General features: G+C 24.8%; 1 protein-coding gene across 2 annotated transcripts; it reads right to left on the bottom strand.

Moving 5' to 3' along the window:
* Positions 1-6,800: 6,800 nt before the first annotated feature.
* Positions 6,801-12,907, bottom strand: Bma-psa-3 (Uncharacterized protein; the record flags this gene model as incomplete). 2 transcript variants are annotated; one of them, XM_043073280.1, is made up of 12 exons in its annotated part: positions 6,801-6,835; positions 7,403-7,515; positions 7,672-7,748; positions 7,977-8,090; positions 8,205-8,318; positions 8,433-8,489; positions 8,674-8,771; positions 9,139-9,292; positions 9,595-9,669; positions 9,972-10,071; positions 10,691-10,764; positions 12,728-12,907. In XM_043073280.1, the coding sequence occupies 12 exons, from the start codon at positions 12,905-12,907 to the stop codon at positions 6,801-6,803; spliced, it is 1,191 nt and encodes a 396-aa protein (XP_042929214.1). The 2 variants fall into 2 exon arrangements, with proteins under 2 accessions (XP_042929214.1, XP_042929215.1); XM_043073281.1 differs by having other exon boundaries at positions 6,823-6,835; positions 7,399-7,515.
* Between the last annotated feature and the right edge of the window lie 276 nt (positions 12,908-13,183).

Below are 13,183 nucleotides of genomic sequence, written 5' to 3'. Positions count from 1 at the left end.
AAAAGGTTTTTTAGCTTTTTCCAGTCAGTTTCTTTTTCAACAATGCAGTTATAGAATTTAGGTAATATTTTTAATACACATTCTATGCATTATTAATAAATTTCTTCAGAATTTATAGTAGCAATATTGTAAACAAATGAATTTTTAACTTTTTTAGTCTGTGATTTTCATGAAATGAAATATATATTGAGTCAGTTAATGCACATAACGAATAATGAATAGATGACACAACACTTTGCTAAATTTAAAAAAAAATCAAGTAAATAATTGTTAAATATGATAGCACTAAGGATATAATTGATTTAAATTAGGAACTTAGCTTATAATAAATAAGCATACAATTTCTTAGCTGGGAATTTTTTCCAATTATTACAAGATTAAAAGATAAAAAATGATTAATTAGTGATTATATTAACGATTAAGACTTTTAAAATGGAATTTTAATTTTATCATATGATGAAAAACTGATTGATATTAACATTTGAAAAAAAAAAAAAAAGAATATGAAGTGAAACTTAAAAGAATGAAGAAAACTCACATACTGACGTATAATAATAAGTATAACAGAAATAATTGGAATAGCTAAATTTAAGAAAAAGGCAAAAATTGAAAGAAATGAATAATTAAAAATATAAAACTCCAAAAAATATAAATAAAAAGAGATAAAATTAAGATGATAAACTGCTATTCTAAGGAAAGAAAAAAGAATAAATCAATTTTTAAAAAAGACAATTATTCTTCTTTGAACTTTAACAAAAAGAAAAAGAATCGTACTATATGATAGATAGGATATAAAACTCCAACAAATATAATAAAATGGTGACAATGACAAGGTTTGTAAGAAATTAGAAGAAATTCATAATTGATGTATCATGTGCCACTGTTAGAAATACATTGGTGTAGGATTGAATCGTATCAAAGTCGATCATTAATTATTATTATTATATTCCATTATTATTGTTATTATTAATATTATTATTACTATCTATTTCTTGCAAATTTTTAATTAAATATTAAGTAATACATTGAATATTAATTAACAGCAATCACCAAAGATTAATCCACTGTTCGGCACAATTAGCTATTGATAATATATTCAATTGGTGGGAATACAAAAAATTTCTGGCCTTTTAATGAACAAGATAGGACAAGTTATTTCATCTAATTCAATGTTTTTTCAAACGATTATACTTCAGATTATCTAATAATCATTGATATTCGAGATAACGGGAGAACGGATACAATGATTTGTGAAATATAAAAATTTAATTTTAACCGTTTTTTATTTTGTAATTATTGCAATGGAAATTTTATAATTGTTCCTAACATTTATAAGCTGATCAATTTACGAAGAATTTTTCGAAAAATCGATAACGATTTCAATTATCAACAAATTAGTTTAGAAGCCGAAATTAGTGATGCTTTGATTAAGAAAACTTGCTTATGATGATTCATTTGAAAAAAAAAATGTCTAATACTGTAAATAAAAAGTATTTCGCCAATAATCTATAGCATGGTTATGCTGAGAATTAACATTTATTTATTTGAAACATAATTAATACCAGATTTTGTACAATTTATCCCACGCAAAATAAAATTTTGGTTAAAAAAATTATCCAATTCAGATTAAGACTGAGAATAATCATTTAGATTAGTTTAAGTAATAAATTTTATGGTTGTTTTCTTTTCTGTCAATTTTTTCGATAATTTCTTTTACTTTTGATGAATTGAAATGATAGCCATAACTATTTTAACCTGATGTTTTTCGGAAAAAAAGTTCCTTCTATGTAAGTTTAAAAAATTTGATGAAATCATTTAGTTAAATTATTTCGTATTTCAGCATAATCAAGTTGAAAAAAATACTGAAAACAGAGAATTCAAACACCATACCTTTAAAAATAGGTTGGAAGATACTACAGCAAAGCATTGCTAATCAAACATGCTAATCAAGCACTATGATAACATTTCCAATGATTTCATTGAAACTGCCACAACAGCCCAGTGATTACATAGATTATCACTATGGAAATTATATAGTACGAAGTATGAATTATACGGTATGAATTATACAATATTATACCATATAAAAATTAGTCCAAAATTGTACCATAAGAATTCTACAGTATACGGTGTCATACCGTATGAAAAAATCAACGCTTATTGGCAAAAATTTTTTTCCAGATCTATGCTTGAAATAATTTATAAATTTCCATATGTACCGGAAACATTTTTTGGATTAAGCAAAAATTTAAATCAATCAAATTAATGAATGAAATATCTGCGAATAAATCCAAAAAAGCAACGAAACAATCTAACGAAAATAATACAAAAAGGAAAAAGCCACCCAACTTTATCTTTAAATGTAGATTACTGATTTAATTTAACGCAAATTTTAAAAATTTCATTTTTTTAAAACATATTTCCGAAGTTTTCAAACAAATAAAATTATTTCAATCATTTATTTTGATGCGTCTCTTTGTTACTAACCTTATCGAATACTGATGAATAATGATAATAAAATCCAAACCTTTTTACTCAATTTAATTAGCATTACTTTTATTACTTAGACCTGTTAGTACTTTAAGGTAATTCATCAAAGTCTAATGCTAATTCATCTCGTAACACTGTTTCTCTTGAACAATTAAGTGGTAAAATTAAGAAATGCGATTATTTTTTAAAAATATTTTACAAAAATTATAAATTGCTAAAATTGGATCATAAATTATTTTTTTAGTAAGTAATTACATTTTTGTGAATAAGTAATTGACAAGTTAGGCTTTCCACAAATTATTTGATAATTTAAAAAGTTTTCAAAAAAAAGCTTGCTGTCAGTGTAACTCAGAAGATTTATTGATAAAAACGAATAATATTTTTTTGAATCTGAAGACAAGTAGCCATTCTTATAGCAACGAAAAATATAATAATGAGTGAAAATAAGGTTAGTTTATGAAGTTTCCCAACTATAAAGGTAAGTGAGATTAAATGAAATATATGAAAGCTATTTGATGTTCTAAAGTTCTAAAAAGTTTTTTATACTTCACACGATTGATTAATTTTCTCGACACATTAAAATTAAATAAACATTAATTATTTAAAAAATCAGAAAAAGAGAAAGATTATGATAATAAACATCTGCTGATATGCCTATTAAAAAAAAAGGAAAAAATGGCTGATTCCAAAATTTGTGAAAAAAGATCAAAATTGGGTCGAAGCAAATAAATTGCAATTTTTAAAAGCTCATAAAGTTTCGAATTATTTTCAGACTTTTGAACTCCAACTTTAAGAATTTTTTTAAGCCAGTTTAGTGATTGTAAATAAATGAAAAAAAGGGAATAACAAATGAACTAAAAAAAACTTATAAAATAATTTATGAATATAAAAAAGAGGAAACAAAACAAAAAACAAAAGAGGAAATTTTTTTGATATTAATCGTTTTAAAACTTTTATCAAAATGTTTGAAAAAAAAAGCCGTAAAACCAGTTTAATTTGAGAAAAAAATTCATATAATTCATTTGATAAAGATTTTTAAAAATTTTATGTTTACCAGAAGAATGTATACGATGTGCGAATAGTAAACCTGAAAATATTCTCTTACTCAAATATAAATTGAATTTTGATTGCTGAAAGAACCATTATAAACTATTAAAGTTGAGTGACAAAAATGGAAAAAACAAAAAATATGAAATTTATGAAACGTAAAAATTTTAAAATAACTTGTTAAATCATATCAAGCAGGAATTTTCGCAAATCGTGTTAAATCCTTGAAGTTACTAAAGATATCTCAAATCTGTAAAATAATTGCAGTTTCGACATAAGCAATCATATAATACATCATAATCGATTAAACAACATTATAAATTAATATGGCAGCGGATTTGTTCATAAGATTTGAGATTTAAAAAAAAAATGTATATAGGATAAATATTGAAAATGTACCAATTTATGTGGAAAAGAAATATGATAAAATCAATTAAAACGAAAACGCATACGAGGATTTCAATTTGTTACCAATAGAATAAAAAGTATAAAATTATTGATGTAGTATTTGAATAAATTAAAAAAATTCATCAAAAAAAATTTCTATCAAGCTTAATACCTTGTCGTGAAGTGTTTGTAATTCATTTTTAGATAAATTATCTATCAATTGAAACATTCGAACGGTTAGAAGATAATATAAAATAGATAGAAAAGTCGAAAAAAAAAGATTTAATTGATGGAAAAATAAATTTAATCAATTTATATCATAATCCATTAATAAAAATGGTCATCATGTTTTTGAATATTATGAGTTTGGAAAAAATGTTTTATGTTTTTTCGGGAATGTCAAGATGAGAATTTAATGATCGTAACAATCGAAAAAGTCTTAGGAGAACATAAAAAATATAAAAGTTAAGGACTAAAAGTTAAGTCTGCATATAGTTTACAGATAACAAAAATTTAACCCTGACAACACTGAGCATTCTTGATGGCAGAACGCGAAGCATAAAAATAGTTATTGATGACAATATATATATTTTTACATTACTAAATAAGTTTTTTAGAAAATGAAAAATTTAATTCAATTCGTGTGGTCAGAAATGTTTGTCAGTATGTGAAATTGTGGACAAAAGATAATGAAGCAGATGGATCAAAGGTGTTGCCGAAATACGATTTATTAATGGAGGAAAAGGTTTTCAAATGATTTATTTTTTAAATAATATAAATTAAAATTTGCAAGCTTATCAGAAATTAAATATGATTTTAATTTTATAGGCTTTTCATGTCTTTCGCAAATTAACTCTCCAAATTATTTTGCAAAACGTTTTGTCTCATTGTTTTTAATCCTGAACATGAGTGTCTAATAATTAAATTGAGCATTTGTTAACATAAAAATTAACTTTCCATTGCTTATTCTCAACTATTAATTGGAAAAATCACTTAACAAAAATTACAATATTTTAATTACTGAAATCATCCCAATGAAATCAGGAATGCAGTATGCCATGCTTCTATTTCTTTACTAAATTTTAATTGACCAAATATTGCAAAAATTACATTATTTTTGATGAATGAAATTAAAAATAATTGATATATTAAATTATTTAGAGAAGTCAGATGGAAGAAAATAAGAAAACAAACATTAAAGATCATCATTTAATGCAAAAACATCGGGGCAGAATTATATAAGGTTATGTTCGGTTTCACAAAGAAGACAAAATTTTGATGGTAATCAAAAAATCACACATAACAATTTCGAAAAGATAGTATCAGTTAATGATGCAAAGAAAAGTTAGTTTTTTTGAATTAGTAATTTATTAAAAAAATTTACTGCCGAACTTTTTTTTTCTTTTTATTATCAAAAGTAAATATGCATTATTCAGTTAATTTTGTTGATTTCATTCGCTTTTTCTCCTTTTAGTTGCAATAAATGACAAAGAAATGTTCGAAAGAACAAGAAGTATTTGATATTAAATTCAATGCAGTAGAAATGTATAATGAAAGCAATGCATTTATGCCAACAGTGGAAGAGGTAAAAACAATTTGTTAATTATCAATTACCACATCAATCAACAATAAGAGACTTATTATTATTATTAATAGTGTAATGTGAAATATCGCTCTTGCTTAACCTAGAATTTCAAATTCTCGTTTACATTTCAAGATAGAATAGATAATGTTTGTCAATTTGACATACTGTATTATTCAAATATAAATTATTTGAATAATAACTTATTAATGATTTATGAAATTTATTTTAGTTAGGTTCAGTTGAACAGCTAAAATCATTTTTCGAAAAGCAATCTAAAGTGGTCAATCATTAATCACATTGATCCAACAATATATTGACATCAATCATCTCAATGAATTATTTTTTTGAGTTTATCGTTAGTTCAAACTATTACTATCTATCACTTTTCATCCTCCCTTTTGCATCTATTAATCTTGTCATTTTAGCAATATAATTTTATTTCGTAAACTTAATAATTGTCAAGTTGTTTCTACTCTTTTACAAAAAATTTTTTTTCTTGTTGCTTTTTGCTAAATAAATCTGATCTCATTTTAGCAATATGGTTTGTAACTGATCGGCAATTAATCAGTACGATGTACTGATGCATTTTTAGGTTATCGGAAATTTTGATCACTTTGTATTCATAGAGAGAAATAGGAAGACAATGGTATGTACTGGGAAAATAGAAACAAAATTAATTTCACTTTAGTCCCTTTTTTAAATGCATGTGTTTTTAATTTTGTTTAATACTGCAAACATAAATTTATTTGTGGCGGTAGTAGTAGTAGTAGTAGTAGGAAGAAGACGAGTACTTAACAATGTGGTAAATAAAAATATTTCAATTTTTTCATTCCCAAAAATTAAAGTTTTGAAATAAGAGGAAAATATTGGAATAATATATTGATAAAAAGAAAAATGTAAAAAAAGGATAAATAAGCACATAAAAACAAAAAAAACTCAAAGAATAGCATGTAATTTTTTTTTTTGTTCAAACGAAAATTTTCTATAATTGCACAAAAATAAAATAATTAGAAAATTAATCTATGAATTCACTTTTTTTAAAAAAAAAAATTAACAATTTTTTGAAGTAATTCCAAATTCTTATAATAATAATAATATCACCTTGCTAATGCACAAATCAATCAATAAAACAAAAAAATGAAAAACATTATGACAAATTCATTGAAAAATATTGACACTGTTACTATAGCTATATTCATATATTGCAATAAACATACAACAATGAAATTTAAATTCGATGTTATACGTACGAATCATATTGATTTAGAGAGAATTGTCCATAATTACCAGTTCAGATTTCATTCTGAATTCCATCACTGTTGCATTCTGAAAAAAGATATGATACTATCAGATTTAAAGCAATACAATTTAATTAAAATAAAATGAAATCATTAATTAACTAGGATGATTCTATTCAGTGAGAAAATTTACTTTAATAATTAATATGATATGACCCATATTTGATGAAATAATTAAGCATTCATTCTAATCATTTTAAAAGGCATGTTCAATTCAAGTTAGAAACGAAGAAAAGAGAAATGGAAAACGAATCATCTATATTTCAAGGTTACATGCTGATTATTATTATTTTATTACTATTATTATTTATCACTATTGCTACTATTATTATCATTGATAATATTACTATTATTAATTTTTGGTATTGTTGTCACTATTACTATTATTATTAATGCTAGTATTGTTACTATCGTTATTATTATCATTAATTACTATTATTATTATTATTATTATCATCATCATCATTGTTATTATCATCCTTTTTTAATTTGACAATGAAAATAGACAGTATTACTATGAGATTAAATATCAAGTATTTTGTTAAGTCAGGATGAAAATTCTAAGATTCTTTGCAAAAATTAGCAACTAACCTACGTATTCTCTTTGGAATTAGTGCGCAATCAGTATTAGAACTTGTTTCCTGAATGAAATCTATATCAGGACTTTCTTTTGACTGTACCAATATCCTACGACGAGCATTGATAAACCTGTAATAACTAATCATTTAGTTTTTCCATTTCTTAAATAATAGATGAAACAATCAGGAAAAATCCTTAATGATGAAACATTGATTTTTATATGCATTTAAGATTTTGAATTAGATTGTGCATTTTATGAAACGAACATTCTGCTTCGAAATTTACCAGTTGTTGATTTGAACCATTTGTAAGCCGGTTTCTCGTGATAGCACAGCTTTTTCTTTTTCACTCGGATATGGATGCTAAAGAAAATGAGTCGAGATAATATCCAAATATTTTCATTCAGGATTGCAATTTGCACTGAATTATCTGGTGAATTTATTAATTAATCATATCATACACTGATTGTTTCTTAGCAAAAATGAAAGAAATAAGTGAGAGAGAGAGAAAAAAAAAAGAGAAAGAAGAAGAAAAAATAATGAAATTTTATTTCATCTTAGTTGATTTAATCTAAAGAAGTGTAATCTTACAGATGAATGCAAAAATAGCCAAGTTTTTAGCAATTCAACAGCTTTTGCTGGTAATTGCGCTTTTCGTTTTGAATCACAGCTGTCTTCTTCAACTGATTCTTGTGCATCATTTTTCTGGAAGTAGAAAAAAAAAGAGTAAAACTTGAGATTTAAAAAAAGTTTTTTTCTTTTTTTTTTTAAATTAATTTCAATTAAATAAAAATGAAAATTTGATATGTGAATAAAAACCTCTGAAATTGAAACGTTAGAAGATGTGCAACATCCTGAAATTTTCTGTTGGGATAACGAAGTGTGCATTGATGATGAATGTGAAGCTATTGCATTCCAAAGTGGTATCGAAAGCTAAGAAAAAAAAAACAATTAAGATTTATCGTAGTCTTAACAATGATGAGAAAAAAGGAAAACTTTGAAAACATAGAAGCTTTTCTTTTTTTTTTCTTTTTTTAAAATACATACCATTCCTTTTGATGTAGACATCATTGCAACTGTTTGTTGTGATGTTCGATTCTTAGACTGAAATCACACACATAAATGATAATAAATTTAAATTAAGAAAAAAAAACCTTGATAACTTGATAATTTTCATTTCACAAAACTATTAATATCATTTCGCAAATTTTTTGCAGGTTTAATCTAAAATTCCTTTTGAAAAAAAAGAGAAACATTTATGCTTAAATTTATCTTTGATATTTCATACCTGTTCTGAAAGCTCAGGTGATGAATTACATAATTCATCATCGCTATCACCACAGTATCCAATCATCGATTCCTGTGTTATTTTCTTCCTTAGCGTTTCTAAAATTGATAATTGTGGTAAAAAAGAACAAAAAATATTTGCATTCTAATTTATTTATAATTCAGCATTAAACGCCTTCACAAGTTGGAAGGAAAAGAAAATTAATGTAAAGGAACAAAATTTTTTTGAAATCATTTACAAAATTTTACAATATTTTTATTTAAAACTTTAACAATTGAGGGAAATTAATAACTCGATAATATTGTATAATTTCAATATCATTGATAATTAATAATTAAATTTGTACATTATCATGCACTTAGCAGTTTAATACTATCATAATCAAAGAATTTATTACTGCCATTTTTTAAATGAATCGTTATTTGATAGTTATTTGAAGTTATTTTCAAATAACTATTAACTTACGCAAATATTTCGTTTTGAAATCATCACATAATTCGGCAACTTTTTCCAATTCTAATAAGTGTAAACGAAGCATGATTATTGAATTAATTAAAAATACATCAAGTTCACTGCTTCCTAGTGATTCATCACCATTCGACGCCATTTCCATCAGTTGCTATAAAATAGACAAATTGTAAAATATATATTTTGTGTATTTTACATTTGCCAAAATATGCTTGTTTTAAACTTTTTTTTTTTTTTTTTTTTGTAATTATAATTTATGTGGTATAGTATTAAGCAAATCATGGAAGGATTATGGTAAACCTAAACAATTTTTAAGATCGTTATCAATTAAATAATGTAGACGCGTATAGTCTTATTATTACTATTATCGGTAGGGAAAACATTGTATTGTTATTTGATTTGAATTACCAATAAGTTCATTTAAATTTTTGATAAATCTCAACAAGGAGTAACCTGAAAAACGTCATCCATAGTAAATGATGCTTCCGACAGATTCTGTGTTGCTACTTCACACTTTCTCGACATCAGCTAAAGTAACCGAAACAATATGATGAAATTCACATCTCTTTCCTATTGTTATTACTATTACCATTATTATTATTATCACTGTTACTGTCATTATTATTATCATATTATCGTTGTTATCATTATTATTATTATTATCATTACTATTACCATTGTTATTGTTATTTAATATCATCATTACCATCATTTATGATCATTATTACTACCATCATTATCGTCATTGTTATTATTATTATTGTTGCCATTATTATCATTATTGTTGTTTAAAAATTTCATAATTTAAACTTCTGATACAAAAAGCTAACTTCAACAATGGGAAATAATTTGTGATTTTTGATTGCCGATGAACACGCCTCCATAAATTCACTAGTTCCGTTAAATGTTTCTTCCGATGGGCTACTTGACCTGAAAATGGAAAATGCACAATAAATATAAATTAACATACGACATATGCTATAAAACAGTCACCGATCGATTTCTCTTTCTTTTCTTTTTTTTTCTGCATTTCCACATTTCGAGAGCATCAGAAAAGAAATTAACTAAACTCCGAAAGGTACGTAATTATTGTTTAAATTAAAAAAGTAATCGATGATCTATAGTTTGGACTATTGCATTAGTAGTTCATAAAATATGTAAGTGAATAACTGAAACATAAGTATTCGTAGTAGTAATAAATTATTGTATTTTAAATACATCCCACAAAATCACTTCTACAGATGAAGTTAGATCATAATTACATTTGGAAGATTCTGGAAGTCTTTTTTATGATCAATTTTTGACTCATGAATTGTTTAGATTTCATAAAAACTTGAAATCAGAAAATTAGGAGAAATCATTCAATAAAAATTGTTATATTTCCCGTATTCTGAAGAAATTTGAATGTTATTTTCCAGATGATAAGAAATCTCGGTTTAAAGATTAAATTAAAAACTTTTCAAACTGAAAATAAATTTTTTCTACTTTACTTTTGTAATTCTATTTTAAATTTTAAGCAATATGTCTTAGACAAATAAATTAGACGAACTGAAAAAGGCGATTTTCGGCTTGCAATTGGTTGCTTTTATCACATTTTTTCATTTCGGACAATGCTAATCGTTGCTGAAATAAATGAAAATTTCTGAGTTAGTTTTTTTTTATCAATCTATTTCAAATCACTTGTAAGCAAACAAAAAAGACTTGCACTTTTTAATTGTTAGAAAAATGAACTTATAATATCAAAGATTAATAAGTTTCATTTGTTCTTTTTCTTATGCTTCACATCTTTGAATTATTTTCAATTATTTGACGTATTCGTCATAATAATTTTGCAATCCTACATGTTGAATAAATTATAAATTTGTTTAAAACTAGTTTTTACATAAACGTTTGTGATAACATCACTATGGTAATATCAGATAAAAACTGGAAAAGAGAGGAGGAAAAGAAAGAAAAATGGAAGAAAAACGAGGGTTATATGGAATATTAGGAATTACTCAGCCATTAAATCAATTTTATTAAGCAATTTTTGTCCTAATTATCATTGTTAATAATTTCATTAATAATCTTTTATAATTCCTAATAGAAACATATCTATTCATTAACATCATACACTTCAGAAGATCGTTTCATAATAATTCGTATATATATTTGAAAATTTTTGAGGACACTTGAAATAAAGCGGTTAAGTTGACCTTTTTAGATGTTTAGTATATGGTTAATCATTTCAGAAGGATCATTAAGTTCTGTTATATATCGGAGAAGTTTTATTCTTTTAATCATTTAAATGATTGACTAGGACTGATTCTTCATAAATTTTCGAAATAACGAATTGAAAAGTTTTGTAAAGGATTTTTGAAAATAACAAATTGAAAAATTTTGTAAAGAATAATCCTTTTAGCATCGAACACTTCGAACATTTGTTATATTTATCTATCATGAAATTTCAACATATTTCACATACGCAATGGATTAATAAACAATCGAAACTATCAGTATTTATCAATTTAATAATAATATTTAGCAATAATAGATTGGAATATTCCTTTAAAAAAATTCAGAGAATTCATTTTAAGATATGGAAAAGTAGAAAAGGTTTAAAATGAACGAATTTATTTGATAACTGTATATTTGTGAGCTGATCCACTCATTTCATAGAACAATTTTAAGATATAAAAGTGTACCGCCAATAGAGGTTCTAATGGAGGTGAGGGTGGTTTAGAAATAGTATGAAGTGGGTGTTTGCTGATCAGAAGTGGAAGAGATATGTGAAAGAGAAAAAGGTGAGGAGTGCCGGGGAGAGGGAGAGGCGGGGGTTCAGAGTAGAATGAAGTGTACAACTACTAACGATGCTACAACGCTTCTTGTTGCACACCCCTTCACGGCGTAGTAAATTGTTAAACAACCACAAATTACAGCTCATAAAACTGGCTCCTTTCCTGAAGATCAGGTGTTCAGGACGACTATGCAGAAATTCGTACTTAATTATATAGCCAAATTATTATTCTCCTGAAATGATTCTTATTCGAATTTAAACAACAATACTAATATCTGATGTAAAATTGTTGAGTTATGATCATTTCATTAAATTTCATTAAATAATAATTGTTGAACATTTTCATTGTATATTATTACCTTGATATTCTATCACTTTTAAACAATGTTATTTTGGTTTGACATTTTTTTCTTGTTTTACATATATAAATATTTTAATATTTGAGAAAAAAAATGAAATTATAATGAACAAAATTTGAAGGAATTTTGTAGCCTCATTTTTTATAAAATGTCAAAATTCTTAAGGAAAAATTAATCAGTAGTAGTGATAGCAAGTAGATAGTGATAATATTGATTGTTCCAAAAATAATTTCATAGATAGTTATAAAAATAATTTGACAATTTATTAGAGCTGCCTTTAATCTTGTTTATGCCGTATAACCATTAAAGAATTACGGTATCACGCAAAAATATCTTTGATGATTAAGATTAACAATATCGTTATCTTTAAATACGAATCTATAATTGAACTTAGTGATAACTAACATTGTAAATATTATAATCAAAATGAAGAAACTGAAATGATAAATACCTGCTTGCAACGTTTAGCCCGTGTAACGCTAGCTTGTGATAATGCTTGATGCAGAAGTGTCATTTTGTCAACGGGTTGTTTTTTCTCTTGAGTGATCTCATCTTCTTTATTTATTTGTTGTTGATGAGAACAGTAAGATTGATCACTGAGCGTTGCCTTATCTTTTTCTTTTATTTCCATTACAGCTCAAAAATTTCACTACTTTATCATGAACATTTATTTATCAAGTAAATGCAAAGTGCAAAACAATAAGTATAAAATGATTAGAGTAAAAGCCATTTTTTTAACTTACAATCATAATTAATTATGATTAAAAAAAAAAAAAAATATGATAAATTAAGACTATTAACAAATTTTAAAATTTATATTTTTATAACTAATTAAATTTCCAGATAAAACTTTTTCAGTCTAATTAATTTCAGAATTTTCTTAGTGAAATTTATAAAAGGGGATATA

The sequence above is a fragment of the Brugia malayi genome (genome assembly GCF_000002995.4).
Source record: "Brugia malayi strain FR3 genome assembly, contig: Bm_v4_ChrX_scaffold_001, whole genome shotgun sequence".
Lineage (NCBI taxonomy): Eukaryota > Metazoa > Nematoda > Chromadorea > Rhabditida > Onchocercidae > Brugia > Brugia malayi.
Note: the sequence above shows the minus strand (reverse complement) of the source record. Positions and strands in the feature narration are given on the sequence as shown.